This window comes from Syngnathus typhle, linkage group LG21, assembly GCF_033458585.1.
Source record: "Syngnathus typhle isolate RoL2023-S1 ecotype Sweden linkage group LG21, RoL_Styp_1.0, whole genome shotgun sequence".
Taxonomy (NCBI): domain Eukaryota; kingdom Metazoa; phylum Chordata; class Actinopteri; order Syngnathiformes; family Syngnathidae; genus Syngnathus; species Syngnathus typhle.
In genome coordinates, this window is record NC_083758.1 from 7,541,102 (window position 1) to 7,566,303 (window position 25,202).

General features: G+C 48.6%; 6 protein-coding genes across 9 annotated transcripts; 5 read left to right on the top strand and 1 right to left on the bottom strand.

The window, feature by feature from the left end:
• Positions 1-167: 167 nt before the first annotated feature.
• tcp11l2 (t-complex 11, testis-specific-like 2) lies at positions 168-5,097 on the top strand. 2 transcript variants are annotated; one of them, XM_061269064.1, is made up of 10 exons: positions 168-308; positions 1,735-1,910; positions 1,990-2,122; positions 2,727-2,847; positions 2,912-3,135; positions 3,201-3,337; positions 3,401-3,573; positions 3,651-3,832; positions 3,902-4,074; positions 4,139-5,097. In XM_061269064.1, the coding sequence occupies exons 2-10, from the start codon at positions 1,742-1,744 to the stop codon at positions 4,399-4,401; spliced, it is 1,575 nt and encodes a 524-aa protein (XP_061125048.1). In that variant the 5' UTR covers positions 168-308; positions 1,735-1,741; the 3' UTR covers positions 4,402-5,097. The 2 variants fall into 2 exon arrangements, with proteins under 2 accessions (XP_061125048.1, XP_061125049.1); XM_061269065.1 differs by having other exon boundaries at positions 1,735-1,889.
• Positions 5,098-5,465: 368 nt separating this feature from the next.
• Positions 5,466-12,209, top strand: apaf1 (apoptotic peptidase activating factor 1). Its single transcript, XM_061268336.1, has 27 exons — positions 5,466-5,631; positions 6,065-6,241; positions 6,309-6,468; positions 6,540-6,731; positions 6,800-6,989; positions 7,066-7,178; positions 7,249-7,380; positions 7,461-7,699; positions 7,776-7,943; positions 8,009-8,140; positions 8,203-8,316; positions 8,398-8,582; positions 8,652-8,778; positions 8,844-8,969; positions 9,032-9,172; positions 9,272-9,397; positions 9,465-9,611; positions 9,692-9,820; positions 9,887-10,012; positions 10,083-10,211; positions 10,276-10,401; positions 10,474-10,599; positions 10,668-10,793; positions 10,858-10,983; positions 11,062-11,187; positions 11,249-11,395; positions 11,455-12,209. Exons 2-27 carry the CDS (start codon positions 6,098-6,100, stop codon positions 11,599-11,601), a joined length of 3,744 nt encoding a protein of 1,247 aa, XP_061124320.1. The 5' UTR covers positions 5,466-5,631; positions 6,065-6,097; the 3' UTR covers positions 11,602-12,209.
• Positions 12,210-12,402: 193 nt separating this feature from the next.
• Positions 12,403-14,119, bottom strand: washc3 (WASH complex subunit 3). Its single transcript, XM_061268335.1, has 7 exons — positions 13,931-14,119; positions 13,660-13,758; positions 13,525-13,590; positions 13,321-13,452; positions 13,150-13,260; positions 13,015-13,079; positions 12,403-12,937 (listed from the first exon to the last, which is right to left on the bottom strand). Exons 1-7 carry the CDS (start codon positions 13,979-13,981, stop codon positions 12,844-12,846), a joined length of 618 nt encoding a protein of 205 aa, XP_061124319.1. The 5' UTR covers positions 13,982-14,119; the 3' UTR covers positions 12,403-12,843.
• Positions 14,120-14,299: 180 nt separating this feature from the next.
• On the top strand, positions 14,300-18,047 carry LOC133145164 (zinc finger protein 892-like). Of its 2 annotated transcripts, none has more exons than XM_061268329.1 (9): positions 14,300-14,475; positions 14,749-14,951; positions 15,013-15,105; positions 15,174-15,266; positions 15,331-15,441; positions 15,518-15,635; positions 15,712-16,222; positions 16,298-16,356; positions 16,471-18,047. In XM_061268329.1, the coding sequence occupies exons 1-9, from the start codon at positions 14,469-14,471 to the stop codon at positions 17,964-17,966; spliced, it is 2,691 nt and encodes an 896-aa protein (XP_061124313.1). In that variant the 5' UTR covers positions 14,300-14,468; the 3' UTR covers positions 17,967-18,047. The 2 variants fall into 2 exon arrangements, with proteins under 2 accessions (XP_061124313.1, XP_061124314.1); XM_061268330.1 differs by having other exon boundaries at positions 14,306-14,448.
• Positions 18,048-18,055: 8 nt separating this feature from the next.
• Positions 18,056-25,169, top strand: LOC133145166 (differentially expressed in FDCP 6 homolog). Of its 2 annotated transcripts, XM_061268332.1 has the most exons (14): positions 18,056-18,196; positions 18,262-18,346; positions 20,989-21,183; positions 22,005-22,145; positions 22,205-22,390; positions 22,855-23,085; positions 23,147-23,293; positions 23,355-23,463; positions 23,532-23,746; positions 23,811-23,918; positions 23,992-24,158; positions 24,248-24,458; positions 24,529-24,619; positions 24,689-25,169. In XM_061268332.1, the coding sequence occupies exons 3-14, from the start codon at positions 21,088-21,090 to the stop codon at positions 24,898-24,900; spliced, it is 1,914 nt and encodes a 637-aa protein (XP_061124316.1). In that variant the 5' UTR covers positions 18,056-18,196; positions 18,262-18,346; positions 20,989-21,087; the 3' UTR covers positions 24,901-25,169. The 2 variants fall into 2 exon arrangements, with proteins under 2 accessions (XP_061124316.1, XP_061124315.1); XM_061268331.1 differs by lacking the exons at positions 18,056-18,196; positions 18,262-18,346 and having other exon boundaries at positions 20,832-21,183.
• On the top strand, positions 18,355-20,369 carry LOC133145167 (tetraspanin-7-like). Its single transcript, XM_061268333.1, has one exon. The coding sequence runs from the start codon at positions 18,895-18,897 to the stop codon at positions 19,984-19,986; it is 1,092 nt and encodes a 363-aa protein (XP_061124317.1). The 5' UTR covers positions 18,355-18,894; the 3' UTR covers positions 19,987-20,369.
• Positions 25,170-25,202: the final 33 nt, after the last annotated feature.

Sequence of the window (25,202 nt, forward strand, 5' to 3'; positions counted from 1 at the left end):
TTATCAGACGTGTTTTCAACTTCCAGGCAAAATGTGCTGCACATATTTTTGTATATACACTTCTTATCCCGTTTTATTAATACTGTTAATATTTTATGGAATTGATGACAATCTAGACTTCTCTTTCTGCGCGTGTTCTTAAATCCCACCCCCGCGTGTCACAAATGGTTTCGTCCGTATGTCCTCAAGCTCCTCCGAAGTGTCGAAGGACCTTTAAATCGTCAAGCTTGCAACACAGGAAACAACAAAACTTCGTTTCACAAGGCAACAATTTCTTACTAGTCTCCTACTCGGGAGACTTAATCGAGGTAAGAACTCATTACTAATGCACTTTATCGTGTGCGTGTTTTAACCATGCCTCGCTCCAATGCGAGTTTTGCGGTGGTAGAATCGTCGAATTGGCAGCAGCTTGTGTTTATTTCACATAAACCTGACCGAAATTACAAGTGGGGTTTTGTTTATGTATGATAATGACGCACAAAAGTAAGCATAATTGTACAGTCATTGTGTTTAACATAAAAAAAAAAAACCTGAAAAAAACAACAGGCAAGAATGTAAACAACAAAAGTGTCCCGATGGCTTGGTGAATAAATATTAGTTGTTTTAAATTATTGTTTGAAAATACGTTAATGGCTTTTCTTCTTGTTTGGAGAGTGACTGCAGATCACGTGTACCATGTTCTCACGCGTGTCTGGATATTTTTTCGGTCCATGTGCTGTGCTCGGAACCAAAGATTTTCCATGTAGGGATGATAGACGGGCGATGCTATCCAATGGGGAGTGGCTATTCAATTAAGCCCCGCCTCTTTATCCACTGTTTTGTTTACGTTGTGCTGCAGCAATCTGGACCTCTTTGTTCTGACACTTTACAACCTATCCATTCACAATTGAGTCTATACGATATTCCATATCTTTTCTACACTTTTGCTCGTGAAATTCATCCAATATACATTCATTTCGACTGTGTTGCAGATATTTGATGACATCATTTCTCCCACTGACTGCAAGTAAACATGTGGGAAGTATAAATAAGACTCTCAAGAATAAAAAAAAATATTTTAATACGTTGTGAAGGAAGCGCACTTGCCAGAAATAATCTCAAATCCGGAATCACTCTGGATAATCCGTGGAAATTGGCCTGCTGCTTTTTTACGTGACCTAGCTATCTGCTCGTGCAGATGATGTAATGAACCACACAGCGGGGACACACACACACACACACACGACCCCCACCTTACAAGTGCTATCTTTAAACCAAAGTGGGAGTTGACATTCGTTTTTAGCTCCAGATAGCAGAACGAGCACTCCAGTGGGCCTTAGATAATATTAGACAGCTGTCTAATTGTGGAAATGGATTCTAAAATAAATTTTGAAAAATCGTGATGCACATTTAATGAAGACTTGGTTTTCCCGGATAATCCAGATAATCGTAGCTCTTAAAAGCAGCCAGTGGGGTTGCGCTTATGTCACCCTCTTAGCTGGCCGCTGCATCTCGGGAATATTTTTTTGTCACACTTTTACTTTGAGAAGAACTCCAATGTAACTGGATCCGGCAGTTGAGGAGCCCTCCGCTTTCCAGCATTGCCATGGAGACATTTGATCTCATTCCCATTGAAAACAAGCTGTTGTCAGTGTATTGTTTTTAACTCTGGCTAGCATCATATAGCAACCGTTTCCATGGCGATGGGCTGACTTTGGGGGTGTTTGTAACGAAAATGCACACTCTGCCTCGCAGTTTGACGATGCCCCTGAACAACGAGCGTCCGTCTTCCGGCTCCAGCGGCGACGAGCAGGGCAGCGACGGCGAGTCGTCGTCGGGGCGCTGCGACAGCACCGCCTCGGCCAGCGACACCAACTCCTCGCGCGAGAGCTTCACCAGCGATGGCTGCAGTAAGCACTGCTCACCCTCCTGTGAGTGTCCACAAAGTTTTATGGGCTTTATTTAAACGTGCGGAAGTGGAGATAAAACTTTCTGTGGGACCTCTACCAGCGAGCCCTCCCAAGACGCTCACCCTGGACCAGGTAATGGGCTCCGCCAGAGACCTCTCCAACCTCAGCTTGTTCCACGAGATAGTCGTCAACCGCAACTTCCACCTGGAGCCCAACACCTTGCCCGAGGACAGGTTGTCATCACGCTTGTAAAGCTATCAACGTTTATCGTCGCTCATTTGGGTTCGCGCCACCCACAAATATTTGCACTGCGTCGTGGAACAAGTCGGGGCTTCTTGCTCTCCTGGAAAGTAGTAGGTGACACAAATCGTGTAAGTTGAGAAAATGTGCGGTAAACCGAAGCAGCGATTCCCAACTGCAGTACCCAATTTTATTTAATTGCAGCTCAGGTAATGGATGAATGGTCTAAAAATTGAAATTATTGAATACAAAGGATCCATCTTTGTTCATATCTCTGCTCAGGACATGTTGCGACAGGCAGCAACAATGTCAAACCACTTCTACTAGTTTATGGAAGTTCCAATAAACCTGTTACCACACACATGATAGAATAATAGCTAAGGCAAACACACCCAGATTTGTGACTCAAGTCGAGACAACGTAATTATTGTTTCCGAACACATTTTTGGACATTTAGTTGAGCACGACAAAGAAAGTTAAAGTTGGCAAAGGTAGTAACTTCTCAACGTCACATTCTTGCTAGGGATCATGCAGTTAAAGTTAAAAAATAAAAAAAAAATAAAAAGTTGAGCAATGTTCATTTCCTGTGTTTTTTAGTTTATGGAAGATGGTCCGCGACAACGTCCACAAGGCATTCTGGGACATCCTCGAGACAGAGTTGAATGATGACCCGCCCGAGTACCAGCAGGCCATCAAGCTGCTGGAGGAAATCCGAGAGGTACGGAATTAAAAAAAAAATTGTATAAAAGACAGAAATGCTGAGGTTACACTTTGCCGGCTAGATTTTGCTATCCTTCCTCAACCCTGGCGCCAACCGCATGCGGACACAAATCCTGGAGGTTCTGGACATGGACCTGATCAGGCAGCAGGTGGACAACGACGCCGTGGACATCGCGGGCCTCGCTTCGTACATTATCGGCGTCATGGGGAAGCTGTGCGCGCCCATCCGCGACCAGGAGATCAAGAAGCTAAAGGAGAGCACGGACAACATTGTGACCATCTTCAGGTAAAAAAAACCCGTGCGTGTTTCCTGCGAAGAATCCACGTTGATGCCAGCTCAACGTCCACCAGGGAGATGTTCCGCGTGATCGACCTGATGAAGGCCGACTTTGTGAACCTGACCATCAACAACCTGCGGCCCGTCATGCAGAAGCAAAGCGTGGAATACGAGAGGGCGACCTTCCAGAGCATCCTGGACAAGACCCCCGGTGAGTGGACTGCTAACAAAACGTCCGACAATCCGTGTTTGACGTCTCCTGTGTCACTTTCAGGTGCTTTGGACAACACCGCCGCTTGGATCAAAAGGACTTTTGAGGAGCTTCTGTCCACCATGCCCAGCAACTGGGGAAAAGGACAACCGTGCTTGCCTGGACCCTTCCAAGTCCTCAATGCGGCTTTCCTACACATCCTCATGTGGGACTACACTAAGCACACACTCCCAGAGGTGAGCGGACATTTAAATTATTTTAATGCAACAGAATAATGTGTGATTTTTTTTTTTTTTTTTTGCGGCTTGTATAGACGTGGATGACGGACGAGGCTCGCCTGCGAGAGGTTCAGTCGCAGCTGAAGCGCTGGCAAGCGGTCAACGAGGTTCTGCTCATCGTCCACAGCACTGTCGGCGGGGCCGTCCAAGGCGTGGCGGTCCTGTCCGAGCGCCTCAAGAGGATGACGGCTGTGCTGCTCGACCACATGCATAACCCGTGAGTGCACGCTTAAGATTTTCCAAACCAACCTCTCACTTCTGTTTTGTTCTGGTTTGCGCTTTTCAGGACTTTTAACCTGCAGGAGGCGCTAGTGGGCGTCAGCGCTCAGATCTGCAGCGAGTTGAACAAGTCTCTAGCGGAGAGAGGCTACCCCACGCTTAGCCCCGCGCTGCAGGCGACCCTCACTGGCCAAATCTGCGGCATCGCCCACAAGGACAACCCCGTCCGGACTCTCGTCGGTACGTACATCCGTTCCGCTCTCCCTGACCGGGTCCATGTCCTAATGTTTCGCTCCGTCCGCAGAGGACCGTGTGCAGCACTACTTCATGGTGCTCATTTGCGATCCCAAACCTCAAGCCAAACTGGAGCAAACGCCCGCCGGCCTCTCCGCCATTCACTCTGAGTTGGTCTCGCTGGCCACCAGGTTCCTCTCTCTGGTCAACTACAACAAGGCGGTGTATGGACCTTTTTACGCCGACATCATCAGGAAGTTGATGTTCGCCAACAGCCCGTCGGCGCCATCGGCGCCGTCTTCGCTTCCTAAGGACACCGTTGCCTCCGAATGAACTTACGACCTCTGTTTTTGTTCTTTTACAAGGGAGCTGACTTTGTCAGTGAAGCGTTTACTTACAGGACAGTGTTTCCCAACAGACAAGGCACATGTTAAGTATAAAATTGTTCCCCGAAGTAAGGAAATTATAGTTTGACAATTATGAATTACTAGCACAGATAGATGAACAAAATATTTGTTGGAAAAGATTTTCGATTGCTATATTTAGCAGAGTAGCAACACAGGTGTATATATATAACACATCACGACTGTTTAGGTTTTCGATATATATCATACGACAAACCTCTTCGCCGCTTAAAGAAGGTATTAAAAATATTAGGGATTTTTTTTTGTATATTTGTTTTATGCACGAGTGCATTTTTGTGTTCATCATTTTTGCTTGTGTAACTAGGATAATTTTCCAGTTTGTGTGATAGATCAATTTATTAGTTTTGTGTGATTGGTGATGTTTGTTACATGGCTCGGTACTGTGGCCCTTTATCGTATCCCTGCATCGGCTTGATCGAACCTGCGTGGACACACAGACACAAAAGGTTCTGAGCTCCAGAGGGATTCTTATCCAGTGTGGATCCAAAGATGCACAGAACAAAAACAGCAATTATTATCTTAACTGAAGTTTACGTGAAAAAAAAGTGCTGTTTTCTTCTGTACGACACTTCATTTAATAAAAGTAAAAATGATACTAAAATGATGCAAGCGTGTATATAGTTTTACATAATGTCTCGGGTATTTGAATATTTTTGCATTACCTACTTAAGAATTCATTATTAGGGCAATTTATATTTGCATATTGTGAGATATTACTTCATTGTCCCGTTATAATGAAACACATTGATAAATAGGTAAATGTACGTCTTGATAAATGTTGTTATTTTGACTTGATTCTTCGATAATTACTGATGAAATCAATATTTTCTCGATGTACATACGTATTGTCATTTTGTAAACAAATAATCAATTTTCCTAGCAAACAACGCGTTCTTGAAGGCACCAGCAGTCTGCCCAGTTACAAACAAGGAGAACGGGTGACCTCATACGTCACGTGATTTGATTCTGGCACACTATTGGTCACCTCCTGCCGGGCGAGTCGACCAGGAAAAAGGCTGTGGACGCGAGGAGTCGTAAATTCGTACTTTTGGACGCTAATTATATTATTTTGTTACTTTCAATTACAGTTATACTCAATTTAACATTAATTCTCCCTCGTAGAGATAAGAAGACAATCGTAAGTATCCTTCCGCTGTTACTTTCTTTGTTTCTTAGCTCAGGTGCTGGTCGGAACTTGTCTTGACATGCAGTGAGAGTTTCGATTTGAAGTTGTTAAATTATCAATGATTTTTTTTCTAATTCTTCCGAATTTAAGGTCAAGTTTATATTCACAGTAAATGTCATTTTGAAAGTGTTGGGAAAAGTAGTTTTGTGTGTGTGTGGTTTTCTCATTCAAAGATTTTCCTATTTCAAGACAAAATCAGTATTTTGCTTGGAAACATTACTTAAGACTAGAAAAAAAACACCTAAAATATGAAAAATACTTTTTAGAGTATTATATTATTATTTATTGGGAAGAAAAAATACTCAAATTTGCTCTGTAAATAAAGGTCAGTGCTTCTGATTGTTTATCTTTACTACTCATTACCAAAATGTCAACTTGGGTGCAGAAATTTGTCCAACAACTTCCTATATGGTCTGCAATGATGCTGGCCGAAGGCGCGCGAAGCAGCCTGCTTCGTTTTCGCCGCAACCTGGAACAGGACATCAAGCCCACCTACTTGATGGATCACATGATCAGCGACGGTGTGCTGAGCGAAGAAGAGGAGGAGAGTATCAGCGCCCAGGTTGGTGGAATTAAAAATAAAAAAAGTTCCTTGCTGAAGTATGTGCTGATTTTGTGTCATTCTGCAGCCTAGCAGGAAAGAGCAGGCAGAGGCGCTCCTGGAACTGCTGCTCAGGAAGGACAACAATGCTTTTATCTCATTTTATAATGCTCTCGTCAAAGAGCAATACTACGACTTGGCCAAAATGCTTCATGGCGACCTTCCTGGTTCCAACAACACATCTGATGGTGAGAATTAGAAGAAGTTGAAAACTTGAACTGCGGTTCTGACCATTCCTTCCTTTTTCTATCGGTCCAAGTAGTTCTGAGTGCAGGCGGGGTCCCTCAGAGGCCTGTGGTTTTCGTCAGCCGACCAGAGATGATCAACCCGATCCGGGAGAAGCTCCGCCATCTCCGGAAGGAACCGGGATGGGTCACGGTGTTCGGCATGGCCGGCTCGGGAAAATCCGTGCTGGCGGCGGAAGCTGTCCGAGACCAGGGACTGATTGAAGGTGATTCATCTTTGGGTGTCTCGCTCGCTGATTTGAAGATGATCTCTATTTTTCTTTGTGTGCCATAGACTGCTTCCCAGGAGGCATCCACTGGCTGTCCATCGGCCAGCTGGACAAAGCCGACCTGCTGGTGAAGATCCAAGCGCTGTGCTTTCGTCTGGAGCAGAACCTGGACTCCCAGTCCCTCCAGCGACCTCCCACCTCCCTGGACGAGGCCAAGGAACGTCTGCGCTTCCTTGTCTTGCGCCGATACCCCAGGTGAAAATTAGCTTTGGAAATAATTTGTGCCACGTACGATCACGTTGAAGTATTCCTTGAGAATTTTGGTTTCCAGATCTCTGCTGATTCTCGATGACATCTGGGACAGCACGGTGCTCAAGTCATTCGATATCCACTGCCGCATACTTCTGACCACCAGGAATAGAAGCCTCGCTGACTCAGTGAGCGGTATGTGATTCTGTGATTCCCAATCAACCTTGTGTATAATAATAATAATAATTAAAAAAAACTTTTTCAGGTGCTAAATTTGTCATTGAGGTTGAGAGTGGTTTGGAAGACAACAAAGCCCTGGAGATTCTCGCCCTGTACACTAAAAGTGCACTCAAAGGTCTGCCTGAGGAGGCTCGGAGCATCGTGAGAGAATGTAAAGGTACGTCGCAATCCCGATTCTTGCTTGCAAATCATTACAAAAAAAAAGATTGGTTTTCTGACCCCTTTGTTGTGCTTCAGGCTCACCTCTGGTGGTCTCCCTGATCGGCGCCCTGCTGAAAGAAAAGCCAGACCGTTGGAGCTACTACCTGAGGCAGCTGCAGCAGAAGCAGTTCAAACGCATCCGCAAGTCGTCGTCGTACGACTACGACGCGCTGGACCAGGCCATGGCGGCCAGTATCGAGGTGCTGCCCGACGAGCACCGCGAGCTCTACCGAGACCTCGCCGTGCTGGAGCCCGACGTCAAAATTCCCGCCAAGGTGAAAACTCTTACCAGGCTCAGTTATATATCAGAACCGATCCAAACGACATCTTGTTCTGGTGCTTTTTCTCCAGGTGTTGTCCATCCTGTGGGATCTGGAGCCCGAGGAGGTGGAGGACATCTTGGAGGAGTTTGTCAACAAGTCCCTTCTGTTTGTGGACAATCACAGAAAACCTCAACTATACTACCTCCACGACCTCCAACTCGACTTCTTGGTGGAGCAGAATCGGGCCCAGCTCGAGGTCTGTATAGAAGGCAGGTCGAAAAAAGGTTTACTTTTAGTGACACGCGTGTGCTTGTGCTGTAGAACCTTCACACCAAAGTGGTGCGTAAGTACCAGCTGCACTACAGCCAAGCTCCGCCCACTTCCAAGGACGACGAATGCCTCTACTGGATCCGCTTCTTGACCTACCATATGGCCAAAGCCAATCTCTGCCAGGTAACAAACGTACAGTTTAGGGAGTCGAGTCCATATTCCTGAAGGTGCTCTTCCCTTCCCAGGAGCTGTACTCGCTCATGTTCTCACTGGACTGGGTCGCCCACAAGGCCCAGATACTTGGTCCAGCTCATCTTATAAATGACTTTGTGGAATACGGACCCACCTTGGACAAAAAGGTAAGCAACATCAAAAATGGAAGATGGCTCAAGTAACTGAGGTCACCCCTCCTGCCTTGTGTCCTCCCCCTTCCCTTGCAGAATAGCAACGTGCGCAGTCACTTCCAGGAGTTTTTGTCCCTCAACGGGCACCAGCTGGAGCAGAATCCATTCCCTGACGTGGTCCAGTTGGCTCTGTCGCAGCCTCAGGTCTCGGAAGTCTACAAGCAGGCTCTGCAGCAGGCGCGGGAGCGGGCCAAAAATGGAAAGGTCTACTTTGATTGGCTGTAAGCAAACAAGCGTGCCTCGTTCAGGTTGTCGGGACGGGTTTTCATCCGTTTGTCTCCCGGGTCCAGAAATAAGAGCAGCGTGGAGAGTCTGTCCCGGCTGGTGATCCATCCGCACCAGGGCTCTGTCTACGCTGCCTGCTTTTCCCATGATGGAGCAAAAATCGCCTCCTGCGGAGCATGCAAGACACTCAAGGTACCTGATTGGAAGTGATACAAATGACAAATAGCGACACTCATATTTCCCTTCCGCGCTGTTAGGTTTTTCGGAGCACGTCCGGCGAGAACCTGATCGAGATCCAAGCCCACGACGACGAAATTCTCTGTTGTGCCTTTTCCCCCGACGACCGTCTCCTGGCAACCTGCTCCAGTGACAGAAAAGTCAAGGTAAAAATGAAAATTTGATTTGATGACTTTTATCGCATTCATTTGGAATGCCTGCGTCAAAGGTGTGGAACGCGGAGCGCGGCAACCTCCTGAGGGTCTTCGAGGTGGAACACCAGGAGCAGGTCAACCACTGCCAGTTCACCAACACGCCACGGCGCCTCCTGCTGGCCACTTGCTCCAATGACAGTTTTTTGAACGTCAAGGTAAATATCGGTTCATTTGCTCCGTGACCATGCGTGTAACTTGAAATGGCGGTCTTGCAATGAGTGTTGTGAAATTTACGTATTTCTGCCTTCTTTCAGCTGTGGAACCTGAACAAGCCCTCTTCTCAGAACACCATGTTTGGCCACAGCGAGCCGGTCAACCACTGTTGTTTCTCCCCCGACGACACGTATCTGTCCACCTCCTCCAATGACGGCACCGTTAAGGTAAATGTCTTCTTGTCGGTCACACCACTCAAGCAAAGATGCTTGAATGCTATGTGTCCTACTCCAGCTCTTCCAGGTGTCCTCCGCCAACGAGTGGAAGACCATCAACGTGCGGGAGTGGTGCGCAGACGCCGGTGAGGAGGTTCCAGTCAAGTGCAGCACGTGGACGGGCGACGGCAAGCGGGTGGTGTGCGCCATCAGGAGCGCCATTTTGGTGAGCGAGTGTCATTAATGGCGTCAATGTTGACTCTGCGGTTCTCTTGAGTGTGTTTTTGTTTTGTTTTTTTGCGGCAGGTGATGGACGTGGAGACGTTGCAGATGCTGTTAGAGATCCGAACGGGGCGGCTGAGTATGGTGCAGTACTGTGACGTGTGTCCCACCAGCAACCTGCTGGCCATCGCCTTCTCCAACTACGCGGTGGAGGTTCGAGACTTTTGAGAAACTTCAATTTATCCCACCCAAAAGTGAAATCTAAAACCCGTCTTGCAGTTGTGGGACCTGGAGGAGAATAAAAAGATGGCCGACTGCAGCGGTCACCTGAGTTGGGTCCAGCGAGTCCAGTTCTCCCCCGACGGCTCACAGCTTCTCTCGTGCTCCGACGACCAGACCGTCAGAGTGAGACGTGCTCAGGGTTACGTCAATAACGTACAGAAACTGTCAAAATGATTTCATTTTTTTTGTGCAGCTATGGGAGACAAATCAAGTGCACGTCACCTCGGCGGTGCGCCTGAAGAGAGACTCGGATGCTTTCTTTAATCCTGGAGAAGACGGCGAGTTTCTGGTTTCGGCCGCGGACAACCGCAACAGACTCCAGGTGAGTCGGTGGCAACGTGGAGGTTTGATTGACAGCTTGACTGATTGCGTGGCGTGCGTTGGAGGTGTGCGCTGGCAGAGCGGGTTCGCTGATTTTTCAGTCCGAGGAAATACCGTCGCGGATCCGATGCACGTGTTTCTGCTCGAAGCCTTTGGCCGTGGCCTTTGGCACAGAGGACGGCACCGTGCAGGTATCCTACACGCTTGGATCTCATTCTGTGGTTCGGGTGACAGTCGCATAAATGTCAGGGTTGCCTGGGCAGATTTTGTCCATCCCCTCCGGGAAGGTTCTCGCCACCCTGCTGGGTCACACCAAGACGGTGCTGCAGTGTCAATTCTTCCACGCCGGCCAAACGCTCATCACGTCGTCCGAGGACACCACCATCAATGTGGGCACCCTCGTCTCCTCCTCGCCGTTTCTCTCGGATTGCCATCGCTGATGCGTTTGCGTGTGCAGGTGTGGAAGTGGCAGTCGCTCAACTGCTTAGTGCTGCGGGGGCACAAAGAGCAAGTGCGATGCTTCTCTCTACTGTCGCCAACTGGAACGCAACTGCTGTCCTGCTCCTTTGATGGCACGGTCAAGGTAAGAACTCGTAAAAAAAATTCTTCTCAGAAAATTACAGTAGTTGTCTCTTTCTCTCGCTCAGGTGTGGGACCTGGAAAGCGGCGAGGAGCTGCAGCACATCGAGGCTCACCGGGGAGCCATTTTGTCTTGTCACGTCTCCCCGGACGGACGTTTCTTCACCTCCACCTCTGCGGACAAAACTGCCAAGGTCCGAACTTTAACGCCACACTCTGCTCTTCCGTACTTTTTTTTCTCTGAATGTTTTTTTTTCCCCATGACATTTAAGGTGTGGCAAAGGGAGTGCTGGCACTGTGTCCACATACTCCGCGGGCACCAAGACTGCGTCCGGAGTTGCCGCTTTTCCCGGGACGGGCGACTGCTGGCGACGGGGGACGACAGCGGCGAGATCCGGGTAGGTTCTTTTAGCCCATCATCCAGGAATACCGGCCGGGTCTCATTTTTTATTTGAACAGCTGTGGAGTGTTGCAGAAGGCTCCTTGCTGAAGATATGCTCACGGGCCGGAAAGGACGGGCTCGACTCGTTGCACGGAGGCTGGGTGACCGACTTGCATTTTTCCCCGGACGACTCCCTCCTGGTGTCCACGGGCGGATACGTTAAGGTACGACAGCCACCACAAACGTTTTTTCGCTTCAGAAGCTCATCTGTCATCTCGTCCAGTGGTGGGACGTGGACAAAGGCGAAGCCCTGCAGACCTTCTACCCGACAGGAAGCGCGCTGAAGAAGGTCCACGTGTCTCCCGATTTTTCCACGTTCGTCACCATCGACAACGTGGGCATCCTCTACATCCTCCAGAGGGTGGTGTGATGATGACCTTTTGAAACGCCGTGTTTCACTTGCACCAGCATGACAAGAGCGAGTCGCTGCACAAGGTGCGTCAAGATGTTTACTTCCATCAGATTTTAGATCATCGAGAATTAAGACCACTGTTTTTTTTGGGTTTTTTTAAATTTGCATTTTGAGATTCTTCTGAGCCGCAACAAGCCGTTAAGTGCATTAACCAGTGCTGTGATGTTTGTCGTGGTTCTTTTCTACAAAAGAATCATTTCTATTTGTACTCAAATCTTTTTCTAATCAGCATTTTTTACAACGACGCATACACTTGACAATCTTTCCTAGAACGCATTAATAGTTGCTGCCTCTTTCCTTGCTATGATTTTTCAAAGAATTAACGAGTTGTAGGGAGATAGGATAAAAATGTGAATAACAATAATAAGGATACGTTTTCTATGTCCGAGTAATGTTATTTCCGCAATGTGCTCTTTGGATTGGTGCTTTAAATGTTGCATGTATTTAATCATGTAAAAAAACATTGTCTGCTCAGGATCTATGAAGTACTGTACTTTATGAGCCATTAAGTAATTTATTATTATTTGCTACGCTAATTGCACGAATAAAACAAACTTCAGCGGCAATGTGTTTGACTTGAAACTTTTCCAAAAAGGTCCATTTATAATAAAGCAGTGTCAAATAAGAAAATGTAATCCTACATTATACATGTATACAATAGAAAAGTATTGACGAATTTATGAAAGTTGTGTTTTGTCGCCCTCCTGTGGTGGTGATTTGTATGGCAGTTACTGTTCCAACAAAATAATTTCAAAAACGTTATGAAATAGCATCACTGTATTTTATTTAGGCACTAATAGTTAACAAATGTTGCTCAGGTTGACAGTTAAAACACAAATCATTCTCTGAAAGTACCGCTATTGTCCACCACGTCGCAATATCTCATAATTCCATCCATTTTCCTCAAATTCACTCCTATGGACAATTTTTACCATTATGCAATAACAGAATAGCCACGTTTAGGGTGAAAATATCTTAAAAAGTTAAATGTTAGTAAATGCCATTCTAACACAGAGAACTACAACGTCCTCATTGAACATTTTTGACTGTCCAACATTTAGTTGAGTGGAATAACTACTAAATGCTTTATCTGGAGCTTGTGCAATTGGCTAATTCTCCACATTAGCGTCTGCTAGCCCTCTCCCAGGTTGCTCACTTCATCAGATGGCCAGCGCAGGCCAGGTGGCATTCATCTCGACCTCAGTCGCTGAAGGACGACTCGCTATCCGAAGCGTTCGCATCGAGCTCCTCGCTGTTTTTCATTCCCACATCCGGCACGGGGGCGTTGGGCTTGCTGCCGTCAGCAGGAGAGTGTCACGTTAAAGCAGGAAAACACAACAAAACTCAAAGGAGGACATTTGCAAAACTCACTCAAGCAAGTCTGGATCCAAACCTTCCATGCTCATTTTATTCCGGATGGCCATAACGGGAACACCCTGCAAACAACGACGTCTGACATGGTACGTCTGAAAAAGTATGAGCGCGATAATACAAAATTTCACACACCACTTGAACCATCTTCAGATATCTAGCGTAGCGTGGATCCTTGGCCACTGTCATGATGTTTGTCTCCTCGCTTTTAGGCGTCGTCACGTCATCTGGGACAGCGTGAGATGGCTAAAAGAGAACGGTAAATATTTCATAAAAGATAACCGTACATTAATGACCTGTTTGTACCTCAGGAGGAGGAAGCATCACAGCAGGTGGACCTTCTGTCAGACCAGGATCAGAAGCACTGGTGCCGTTGGTCTGGACTCCTTGTTTGACTGTATCTACAGTGACGTCCTCCAGTCCGGGGATGGAGGACAGCTGCTCACCGTTGGATAATATTCCATCAGGGAGGAGTTCTGATGTGGAAAAGGAGAAGAAGAAAGAACCAACCTTGGCTTCCAAGATACACAGCGTGGTCTCAATCTGTTGGATGCGCAGGGATACATTGGCAAGTTTCTGTGGAGGAAAATTCAAGATATTATTGTTGTTTTTAAGGATTACACGTCTGAGGAAAAATCCACAAACCTCTTCACACACTGTGGAAAAGTTGTTGAGGAAGCGAACTGTGTGGACGATGAACTGGTTGAGAAAAGCAACAATTCTTCTCTGCTGAATGGCAGGAACCTAAGGTAGGAAATGTGACATCAACGTGTTAAAATGTTCACTCTGGAGTGAAAAATATACGCAAGGGAGTGCTGTCAGTGGCAAAAGTTGCTTTAAAAACACAACTGTGCTCGACATGCATTTTGTTTACATTCATTTCCTGGCTAGGCTAACATGCTAACTTGACACTAACCTTCCGGAGATCGACTCCAGAGCCTACAATCGGAAGTCCGTCCTCGTCCATGCCTCCTACTACAAAACGTCACTTTTTTGAATGCTGATTTAATTTCTTCCGCTTTATACGATGAGGGGAAAAAAGCAGATAGGGTGTGCACAATGATGACTGTTTCATGTGACTAGGAATTGTAATATCGCGTGACCTCGCGAGAGGACGACAATTCTCGTTTTATTTTGAAGCGAGGTACAAACATTTGTTTCACGGCGAAAAAGAACTTGTCTCTGATTTGGAGCTTAAAAATGTCTCAAAATGCTCACAATTACGAAGTACTCTGTGGAAATCGTTTAATCATATTCTGAAAAACAGTCAGTTTGTTTTCCCTCTTATTTTGAAAAGCGGAAATGTCGGAGAGTGACTGTGAGGGCAAGAATGCTTGCGTCGTGTTAGCGCATGCTAACCGCATATTAAAACATTACCTTTATTATATTTTTTATCAAGACCACGGAAGACTTTGTAAACCCTCTGACCTTCTTGTGAGAAAAAAATATCGAAAATGAACCGTATGTATTTGAAAAATGAACTCTTGGTCTTGTCTGTTTATGTTAGCTTGCTGTTTAGCGTGGGGGGGGGGGGGGGGGTCAATTCAAAATGCTCTTGCAAGTCACTCAGGCTCGTGGTGTTGCGTTAGTTTTTTTGGGCAGGTAAAATAGATTTCCTTTCCTGTGAACATCTAAAAAAACAGTCACACGTATAGGTTAAAATGACATTGCAATTATATTGATATTTGAAGAATAATTCAATTGAATGCCTGATTAAATGATTGTATTTTTCAGAAGCTGTCCCACCCTTGTCGACCCTCCGCCAACTGGTGCCCCCTTTGCAGTTGTGCTCAGCTGCCATGTGGCAACTGGCCCAGCAGAAAGATGTGATGAACTACCAGAAACTCCAGGACTTTGTGTACGCTGTGACCGAAGCGGTGCCCGAACTGATGAACCACAAGCCACGTGACCAGCTCATCCTGGGCCTCAGAGCAAGGGTATAGAGTACTTGCATTTGTTTTGAAATGAGAGAAAAGAGTCTTATCGTTTCCTGTTCAGCTGATCCTAGAGCTGTGCAAAGGTTCTGCCCGGGGCTCTGTGGACTCCCAGATGATCCACAGTCACTTAGAAAGACTCCCAGTAGCTCCAGATGTAAGTGCAGGAATGACATCATCAGCTTCTTATTTTAGTTCACGTGTATAATAAATGTTTGCCCGCAGAGCGACGACGAGGTGAAAACAGCAGAGTCCACTTTCGTCGCTCTGATTCAGAGCCTCTTGAAGGATCCGGCGGAACGAGCTTACTTCTTTCAGGTCGGGTCAACATATGTTTACATTGTGAAATTCATCATTTTTGTAAGTATTTAGATTCTTATAGGAGGTGTTCCCCGTTGAATATGGCCAAAAGTATGATGCAGCCCTACATGCGTTACTTTGGGAGCTGCTCACAAAATTAGAGAATCTGATCCCAGTACCAGACCTCAAGCAGGTATTAAGTCCACTTTGTCTTGTTATTTTCTATTTATTTATCTATCTATCAGGGAAATGACAAATTTTGATTCCAGACGGCAGCCTGGCTTGGCTCGGCTCCCGCCATTTTGGGCGAGTGCGTCCGGTCCGTGCCAGAAGAGCTGCCTTCAATTTTTGAGCACTGCAGAACTGCTGGACTTTTTAACATACAACGTAAGTGGATCTTGGAATCTTCATCCTGATGCTTCAATTCGTAACTCGTAAATTCTTGTTTTTTTTTTTCCCCCAGACGGCCCCTCATCCACGATTGGCAGCTGCATCATGTCCGCTCTGTCCATCCCGCCCTCTCAAAAATCAAACATCTCCCTGGCTCCGGAGTCTGTCCACAACTATTCCAACCTCCTCCATCCTGAGCAGTTCAGCGTGGTGACCATCTACACCGAGGTGGACGTCCAAGAAGTGACGACCGAAGGTCAGACGAATCTCTACGAGGTGGAGGTGTCGCCCGCGGAGGACGCCACGGGCGAAACGTTGGCCGTGGCCAAAGCGCTGGAAAAGCTGACCAAAACATTTGCATTGAGAAAGGATAGTATTGATAGCGAAACAGCAAGGAGCCAGCAATTTACAATTCAAGATGTCTTTGAGGAGGCTAAGGATGGCGTCCAGCCTGACACCGAAGCAAAGGAGCTTTCTGCAGAAGACGACGTGACAACTAATGCCACGGAGCTTCCTGTTGGTGAAATGCAGCACTCGTCCATTCCACTAGTGGAAGCTTCCACCGGCTGGTGTGACTTAAAAAGGTAAGCTGAAGCCTGTCCCAGCTCTTTTTGGGCCGGAAGTGAAACGGACTACAAAAATATACTTTTCTCCCTCAGCATTCAAGCTGACCACCCAGTTACCTCGTCTGTGATCGCCATTAAAGGAAGTGACAAAGGTAAGCGTGTGATCCGGTGAGCCCCACAAAATGTTATTATTTTTATTTGACCCCAAACTGTCATTCTTAGTCAATCTAGTCATATTGCTCGTTTGTTTATGATTCCACCCACAGGCAATTCCAATGAGATGACCTCCATCATCTTCACATGCTCACAGTGTCCTTTCCACCACTCGGACGTCGACAGCCCGCCGCACTTCCACATGCAGAGCGTTCGCAACGAGGACTACGGCAAACTGTCAGGATCCAACGCGGCTCCGATTCCTTCCGAATCGGATGAAATTTTCACATCTATTAAGCTTCTCCCCAAAGGAGATGAGGAGCAGCCGGACGATGCGCCGGTTAGCTCCGGAAGTTTCCGCCAGGACTCCAGCAGGCAAAAAGCTCTGGCGTGCGAGACGTGCGGCCGGACATTCACGCGTACGTCGGACGTGCGGCGCCACCAGCTGACCCACACGGGCGAGCGGCCCTTCCGCTGCTCTCAGTGCGACTGCACCTTCCAGCACTCGTGGGACCTCGCCAAGCACCAGGGCAAGTCGCACGCCGCCGCCGTCTCCTTCGCCTGCTCGTCGTGCCACGCCTCCTTCGCCAACCTGCGTGCGCTGACCGCCCACCACAAGCGCAGCCACTCGGACGGCGACCGCCTGCCGCACATCTGCTCCATCTGCAGCCGCGACTTCGCCTCGGCCGACGAGCTGCTGGAGCACAGGAAGTCGCACGTGGCCAAGCGCTACGTGTGCCCGCAGTGCGGCGAGGCCTTCGAGTCGCTGGCGGCGCGCTCGCTGCACCGGCAGACGCATCAGGTGAAGCGACAGTTCAAGTGCCCGCGCTGCGAGAAGACGTACACGCGGCGCTCGGACGTGAAGCGGCACATGGCCGCGCACACGGGCGAGCGGCCGCACCGCTGCGGCCAGTGCGGCAAGCAGTTCTCGCTGCGCTTCATGCTGGTCAAGCACCTCCGCGTGCACACGGGCGAGCGGCCTTTCCAGTGCTCGCACTGCGCCAAAAGGTTCACCCTGGCCTCTGTGCTGGCACGCCACGAGAGGATGCACACGGGCGAGAAGCCCTTCCTGTGCTCCCAGTGCGGGAAGGCCTTCCTGTCCCAGGGCGAGCTCTCCAAACATCAGCGCTCGCACACGGACGAGCGGCCCTTCGGCTGCCCGCTTTGCCCCAAGCGCTTCAAGAGCAAGAAGACGCAGCGGGAGCACGCCGTCTCGCACACCGGCGCCCGGCCTTACCCCTGCGCCTACTGCAACAAGGGCTTCGCCAAAGCCACGGCGCTCACCCGACACCACCTCATCCACACGGGCGAGAGGCCCTTCCCTTGCGGCTACTGCGACAAAGCCTTCCTCACCCCCGGCGAGGCGCAGCTGCACCGCCGCCTCCACACGGGCGAGCGACCCTACGCCTGCGACGCCTGCCAGCTCAGGTTCAAGAGCTCGTCCGAGCTGGCCTGGCACAAGCGCGGCCATTCGGGCGTGGCCAAGCCGCCCAAGCCCAACTGCGACATCTGTCGGAAGAGCTTCGCATCCAAGGCTAATCTCAAGAAACACATGGAGACGCACGTGGAGCACATCGTGGACTTGAACGCCGCCGCGTTGGACACTTAAATGTTCTTTTCTCTCAATCACAATAATAGGGCATATGTAAGCAAATGATATGAAGTAAAGTTGACTTTTTTTCCCTCCAAAGTATTCATTGTTTTTAACCTTTAATTACCCGAGACGTTTTAAATGACCACGCTGAAACGAAAAAGCCGTTTCATGATATGTTGCATCATCTTCCAGGTTTTTGGAGCAGAAAGTTGAAAAGAGAAATTGACCAAAAGGCAAGAATGAAGGTAGGTAACGTCACTGTCTTCGGGTAGACTTCGTTATCTATCTTCATTGTTTGCCATCATTTTAGGTGTCTCGCTTCGACATTTGCTCACCACAGCTATTTCCAGAACGGCGGCGGAGGAAGCTCTTAAATCTCAAGTCCTACGTGGCAGGTGAGTCATTTCCGTGGTAATCGCACAGAACACATAAAACGTGGGTGGCATTATTGATCAAAAAAATAATTTTTCCTCTCGTGGCGGAAAACATCATGCGCACTTGCTGCGTGTATTTTCCGTATAGCCAGTAAGAAATCTGCTTTTGCTCGGAAAGCGTTTAATATTCCGAACCCCATGGAAATTTCCGACATGTCCGAATTTAACGAGCGCATTTGTGGTACTAAAAGAACACAACGAGTTAAATCCCGCCACGCCGGGAGAGGGTGTGCACGAGTATTTTCCCGTCGAGTCTTTTCTCATTGAGCGCGGGACGGATTTCTCGCCACGCGTCCGTTCACTTGGAAAGGACGCCGAGAATCAACGGACAAAATGGAAGTCGGAGCGACGTCTGCGCATGCAGATAACGCCGCAGACATCACACGGGCCGTCATCGTGATTTACGCCTCGACCGGCGTCGGAGGCGCAGGTGGCGGATTAATAACCGGTCATAAAGAGGAAGAAGAGGAGGGGGCGTAAAATGGAGAGGAGATAAAGCCCGAGCGGGGATGATGAGCTCGCCACTGCGTCCACAGTCCTTCTCGGCCCGGCCCAGCCCCAGCAGGCATGCTGTGGAGCGGGACCACGAGCAGCTAGCCATCCGGAGACTGTCCTCCCCGCGTAGCCTCAACCTCCTCACGCCGCCGCCGTACCCTCGCCGCGCCTCCGCCATCCCTGGCTACCTGCTCCCCCCCTACCAAGAGCAGGAGGACCACCACCTCCTCTACCAGCCGTGTCGCCGCCTCTCCTCGCCTCCCGAAATATCCCAGGTCCCGCCCCCTGCTCCTCTGCCCGCCGTGGCTGCCCCTCGTCGCCGCCCGGTGGGCGTCATGCACCTCCTCCGTCTGGGTCTTCTCGCCTTCAGCTGCCTCTTTTGGGCGGCCGGCTTGGCTCTCTTCACCTTGGGCGTGTGGGCGCAGATTTCCCTGGCCGACTTCATGCTGCTGTCCGCCAACCGCTACCCCAACGCGCCCGTCATTCTGCTGGTCACCGGCGCGGCCGTCACCGTCTGGGGCTTCCTGGGTTGTCTCGGGGTGACGGCCAACCTCCCGTACGTTCTGAGGGCGTACGGCTTCTTCCAGCTGGCGGCGCTGGTGGCGGGTTTGTCCGGCGGACTCTGCGGTCTCTTCTACCGGGAGGACATCGCCGGGGGGTTTCGTAGCGGCCTCCAGCGAGCCGTGGCCGGATACACCGAGGACGAAGGCCGTGCCGACGCGCTAGATAGCCTACAGAGGGCGCTGCGTTGCTGCGGGGCCGAAGGATGGCGCGACTGGCTGACGTCGGACTGGGCCTTCCAGCATATGACCTTCCTGCCCAACGAGAACGCCTCCGTGGGGTCTTTGCCGGACAGTTGCTGCACGCGGCGCAAAGGCTGCAGGAACAGGCCGCTGCCCTCGGAGGACAACGAGGGCGTGGTCGCCGCCGGCATCCACCCCCACGGATGCTTCCGCAAAGTCTTCAGCTTGGTCAACGACAACGTGTTCCACATCGCCGCCACCGTGCTCGGATTGGCCTTCACCCAAATCGGCGGCATCGCTTTGGCGTGTCTCTTAGCTAACAGGCTAGCGCCGCGGCAACGGCAACGCGTTGTGGCAAATTAATACAAATTGGTTTTGTGTTGTTGTGGTGTCGTTGAAAGCATGAGTAACGTTTTACATTCGTGAAAAAGATGTCAGCCAAGTGGCGTGGTCAAGTGATATGTTGAGTTGGAGCTAAGTTTAGCCTGGGTTATTACGGCGAGTCTTTGGTGCATGTGCATGGATACACAGCAATTCAGATGCTTTTCTTTTTTTAAATCAAATCTTATTTGGTCTAAAGAGTCATTTGAAAAAATAAATTGGGGGTTCATTGATGACAAAAATAATTTAACGTCACGTTCGGTGCTAAAGCTGCGATGTGAAATGTTTACGGGTCTGTCTTGAATGTCGTCTGTCGTCATTTTTCTATCATGTATCCACACAACAATAAAGCACGGATGAATGTTTTACGTGTCCGTCGTAGATTATATCGATCTGGTCGTGAAGATTGAGATCCATAACCTCCTCTGAACCAACTTTGGAAATGATGGCGGCGTGCATAATTGCAAACGCCACACACTGATGATTACCCAACAACGGCAAATCGTTAAATCCGAAAGTTTTCAACGATGAATGTCTGCGTCAGCGCTCCATTTCCAGGACCTCATTATACTATTGATTAGCCTACATTATGCGCTTCACTGCACCGGCCTCATTTAACCCCCACTGTGACCCTCACAGAAAAATAACTAGAGCCCTTGGGGGGGGGGGGTCGTCTGGGAAGTTGTTGTCGTTCCCTCGGGAAAGTCCCGACACGCAGAAAGGAGCACATTTGTAAAAGCAGAAGTATGCAAGTGTAATAATAACAAACCCTCCCCCAAAACAATGTCACGGTGACGTCACCAAATATGGGCGTGTCCTGCGAATCCTCTTATTTGCTTAGGCTGCAAGGAATTTAAGCAACTTTGGGCTTGTGTAGAAAAAAATGACACCCACTCAGTTTGTGCTTTGAGGAAGAAAATAGCGCTTTGCCGCTCCACATCTGCTGACATGTTTTCCCCGCTTTTGCCCTTTGCACTGGCCCAGTTTGCCCGACCCCCACCACCGCATCTGCGCGACATGTAAGCGAGCTGAGCTGAGCTGCGCGCACCGGCGAGGAGGGGGTGGAAAGAAGAAAAAACAAAAATGGACTTCAAATCGGAGCTGCTCAAGTCCATCTGGTACGCGTTCACCTCGCTGGATGTGGAGAAGTGCGGGAAAGTGTCCAAATCTCAGTTGAAGGTAAGTTGCGAGTTTTTATTGACGTGGAGGGGGGAAGCACTGGAAGGGCAAAGGGCATTAAAGTGGACTTTTCCTTTCTAGTCATGCTCCTGTTTTTTTTTGTGTGTTGTTGTCTGAAGTTCAAATAAATGTCAAATATTTAACATCACCATCACTTGCTTTAAAATAAATTCTAATCATGTCGAATGTGTTTTTTTTAATACTTCCTGCTTGCTTGAGTGGAAGCTCCGCTAGGTGAAAAGATTCCAGGGAACTTGTGGAAAGCTGCCCTGACATGTCGCAATTTCTTCCTGCTCCTGTGTGTTAGTTTTTATGTCTCATTTAAAAAAAAAAAGAAAAAATGAGGCCAAGAATAAGTTTGTGTGCTGGCCTTTATTTAGAGTCACACCCTTTTCTATTGCTTTATTATTGTGTTTCTAATGAATCTAATTTATTTGTATTTAATATGGTGTTGTGGTATTTGATTTGATCCACATGATAAAATTGCATGTCAAATTTGCAGTTATGTACACTACCCACTACTACAAACAATTTTGTGACCCCAAACTTTTGAACGGTAATGTATATATTTATTCAGATAATTATTTATAGATTATATATATAATCTTCTGTGTAAAAAATCTTATAATATACATGTATACTTATATTCATAGATTATATAGAATCTTATACAAATATAAGATATAATTTACAATATTTAATTCATAATATTTTATTATAATAATATTTACACTACCGTTCAAAAGTTTGGGGTCACCCAAAGGGATTTTAAATGGTCTTAATTGGCCTTTTCACCATATATGATAATTGTTGTCGTTGAGGTGCTTTCCCACAACTTGTACACGGTGCTGAACATCCCACACGACCCGGTGGCCTTGGAGGAGCATTTCCAGGACGACGATGACGGCCCCGTGTCCAATCACGGCTACATGCCTTACCTCAATAAATACATCCTGGATAAGGTATTGTTTGGAATCCTGCCGGCGTTGTAATGTGTCTAACGCCATGTTGCGCATTGCAGGTGAAAGAAGGCATGTTCGACAAGGAGAAGTTTGACGACCTGTGCTGGACGATGACCATGAAGAAGAACCGAAAGGGGCCGCCGCCAGAAGGGGCGCTGTTGTCCGAGAGGAACTGCTTCAAGCTCTTTTGCCTGTTTAACCTCCTCTCCGAGGACCGCTACCCGCTGGTCATGATCCCGCAGGAGGTAAGCGAGGGAGGGGGGGGGGGGGCGGAAAAGCCGGGCGGGACGTTTTTCAACTTTACAGTTAATGAGGCTCTTCCTTCCTGTGATTTCCCAGGAATTTTTTTTGCACCTTTCCTGAGTCCCAGGAATAAAATAAACACCTTCATTTTCTTTCTTTATTATATATGTACCGTAATTTTCGGACTATAAGTCGTGTTTTTTTTTATAGTTTGGGTGGGGGTTAGGGTTAGGGTTAGACTTATACTCAGGAGCGACTTATATACGTACATATGTATGTTTTTTTTCACTTTTTTGGGCATTTTATGGCTGGTGCGACTTATACTCCGGTGCGACTTATAGTCTGAAAATTACGGTATGTCAATTTATCATACCTATTATAATCCCAAAGAGAAATTAAATTTGCTCTCCAGGTATGAAAAAATGTTCCTTGTATCTTACTAACAATATATTAATGATTGAACAAGGTGGAATATCTCCTGAAGAAAATCTGCAGCGCCATGAGTCAGGAATGGGACGGCAAGCCCCTGGAGGACTTGGTCTCCCAGAATCCAGAGCTGCATGAAGAAGGCTTGTCCGTTTGGAGTTTCCTGGAGCACATGGATGCCGGACGCCTGCTGCGCTTCACCGGCGCCGAGGCCTTCAGCCTGGCCCTACACGAGGTCTTCCTGGAGATGTACCACAACGTCCTAAAGCGGGTGCGTGAGCCGGCCGCCGTTTACTGGAATTCGATCTTATAATGTGACATGACGGCGGCAGGGCTACATGTGGAAAAAAGGTCACGTGCGGCGGAACTGGACGGAGCGCTGGTTCGTACTCAAACCGTCCTCCATGGCCTACTACGTCGGCGAGGACCTGAAAGACAAACGAGGAGAGATCCACCTGGACAAGACCTGCGTCATCGAGGTCAGTTGGGGGGGGCGGCAGGATGGGCACTTGGATGGTTCTAATCATCTGCTCATTGCAGCCCATTCCGGACAGAGAAGGCAAACGTTGCTTGTTCTGCGTCAAAACTCACAACAAAACGTACGAGATGAGCGCGTCGGACCAGAGACAGAAAGTTGAGTGGACGCAAGGTGGGTGCGACGCGCTTTCGAATCGTCATAACTGGATGGGAACCAAGCGTGCGTGTGCGCGTATCCAGCCGTGCAGACGGCCCTGCGTCTTCAGAGCGAGGGCAAGCCGTCGCTGCACCGCGAGCTGAAGGTCAAGAGGCGGGTTCAGCGGGAGCACAGCCAACGGGAACGCAGCTGCAGTGCCCGCAGCAGCTGCAGCAGCCAATCGGAAGACTCCAGCAACTTGGAGGCGGAGCACGCTGATAAGGACCGGCAGGACTTGGAGATAGAGAGCATCATACAGGTCCGACTTGGGGACACTTCATTAGGGACGCTTATGCAGGTCTTCACAATTTTGTGTCTCGTAGCACGCGCGGGAGCTGGAAACCCGGCGGCGGGAGGTGGAGGAACGGGAGAGGAGGAAGCAGAGGGAAGTTCAGATGGAGCTGGAGAGACAACTTGAAGAGGCCCAGATGGTCAGTTGGTTGATGTTTTTTTAGGCACAGTTTTTGGTGAATAATAAATGCTCGCTTGATGTGGTGGTGCCAGATGAGGGAGAGCATGAGGGCGGAGATGCAGGAGAGGGCCAAGGAGGCCGAGCAGCAGCGGCAGAGGATACAAGAGCTGGAGGTCACGCAGCGCAAAATGGAGGCCGCGCTCAACATGGAGATCCAGGCGCGGATGGAGGAGGAGAGGGCCAGGCAGGAGCTGGAGAGGTCACTCGCACCCGAACACACAAGACATCTTAAAGACTTAAATAAATGCAATAAATGAATATCCTCGATTTTTGCTGTCCCGCTTATAGACTGCTGGAGGCCGAAGAGGAGAAGAAGCAGCAGTTCCAGCTTCTCCAGGAGCAGCAGCGGGTCCTGCGCCGCCTCAGCCCCGACGAGGACAGCGACACGCCCGACACGGACCACGACGTGGACCTCCAGGCTCCCGACGCCCTTCACTCAGCATCCCTTGAGCTCCGAGATTTGCAGGCGTCACGGCAGAGAAGCCACCAGCATTTGGAGGTGATCAATCCTTTGCCCGCTTTCACGTTTGCACTGTAACGCCGTTCTAATTTGGATGTCTCCATTCCAGGAAGTGCAGGAGAAGTTAAGGAACGCCAGTCAACATGTCCGCCACTGGAACGTCCAACTCAACCGCCTCATGAAGCCCATCGGCCCTGGAGGTTCATACGCTTTTTACGTTTCACATCTCTGAGCTAAATACTACAATCATGTTAATGTCTTTATTCTAGAACGTTTGGAACATCGCTCCACCAAACATTCGTGTCCCAAGAAAGAGGGCGCCCTGGCCAGCAATGAGTTCATCTCCAAGTTCAAGATCCGAGATGCTCGCAATCTCGGCGCGCTCAAGGAGTACCGGCACACGCCGGAGGAGAACATGGAGGCGCTACACCTGTCGGACGACTCGGACGAGGCTGCGGAAAGTTCCAACGGGACAATCTGACCACCCGGAAATTAACACAGTGTTGGTATTTATAGTGACTGACAGCAAGAGCTGCGACAAAGTCCACATTTCAGGAGGACAGAGATTTACATTTTTTTTGTATAATACATTTGATGGTTAATTAATGCTGCAGATTGCTTACATTTTTAAAAACATCTATCATTCATCTTACAAGAATATAGTTGTACTTTTATTAGGGAAAAGTAATAATGAATCTGTTTAATAAGTGAAGTCTTGTTTTACAAGAATTAAAACATTTTTAATGAGAATCAAGTTGGCTTTTCATTTGCTTCTAAAAATGT

Excerpts from the sequence above, each read along its gene's own strand:
- LOC133145167 (XM_061268333.1), top strand. The coding sequence starts at position 18,895 with ATGATGAGCTCGCCACTGCGTCCACAGTCCTTCTCGGCCCGGCCCAGC.
- LOC133145166 (XM_061268332.1), top strand. The coding sequence starts at position 21,088 with ATGGACTTCAAATCGGAGCTGCTCAAGTCCATCTGGTACGCGTTCACC. Across the intron at positions 23,464-23,531 it reads GAAAGTTGAGTGGACGCAAG|CCGTGCAGACGGCCCTGCGT; the intron begins GTGGGTGCGACG and ends GCGCGTATCCAG. Across the intron at positions 24,159-24,247 it reads GCCAGGCAGGAGCTGGAGAG|ACTGCTGGAGGCCGAAGAGG; the intron begins GTCACTCGCACC and ends TCCCGCTTATAG.
- tcp11l2 (XM_061269064.1), top strand. The coding sequence starts at position 1,742 with ATGCCCCTGAACAACGAGCGTCCGTCTTCCGGCTCCAGCGGCGACGAG. Across the intron at positions 1,911-1,989 it reads TAAGCACTGCTCACCCTCCT|CGAGCCCTCCCAAGACGCTC; the intron begins GTGAGTGTCCAC and ends GACCTCTACCAG. Across the intron at positions 3,833-3,901 it reads CTCGACCACATGCATAACCC|GACTTTTAACCTGCAGGAGG; the intron begins GTGAGTGCACGC and ends TGCGCTTTTCAG.
- LOC133145164 (XM_061268329.1), top strand. Across the intron at positions 14,952-15,012 it reads TCCTGGGCCTCAGAGCAAGG|CTGATCCTAGAGCTGTGCAA; the intron begins GTATAGAGTACT and ends TTTCCTGTTCAG. Across the intron at positions 16,357-16,470 it reads CATTAAAGGAAGTGACAAAG|GCAATTCCAATGAGATGACC; the intron begins GTAAGCGTGTGA and ends TTCCACCCACAG.
- washc3 (XM_061268335.1), bottom strand. The coding sequence starts at position 13,981 with ATGGACGAGGACGGACTTCCGATTGTAGGCTCTGGAGTCGATCTCCGG. Across the intron at positions 13,453-13,524 it reads TGTGTATCTTGGAAGCCAAG|CTGTCCTCCATCCCCGGACT; the intron begins GTTGGTTCTTTC and ends AACGGTGAGCAG. Across the intron at positions 12,938-13,014 it reads TTGGATCCAGACTTGCTTGA|CAAGCCCAACGCCCCCGTGC; the intron begins GTGAGTTTTGCA and ends TGCTGACGGCAG.
- apaf1 (XM_061268336.1), top strand. The coding sequence starts at position 6,098 with ATGATGCTGGCCGAAGGCGCGCGAAGCAGCCTGCTTCGTTTTCGCCGC. Across the intron at positions 7,179-7,248 it reads CCTCGCTGACTCAGTGAGCG|GTGCTAAATTTGTCATTGAG; the intron begins GTATGTGATTCT and ends AAACTTTTTCAG. Across the intron at positions 8,141-8,202 it reads CCAAAGCCAATCTCTGCCAG|GAGCTGTACTCGCTCATGTT; the intron begins GTAACAAACGTA and ends TTCCCTTCCCAG.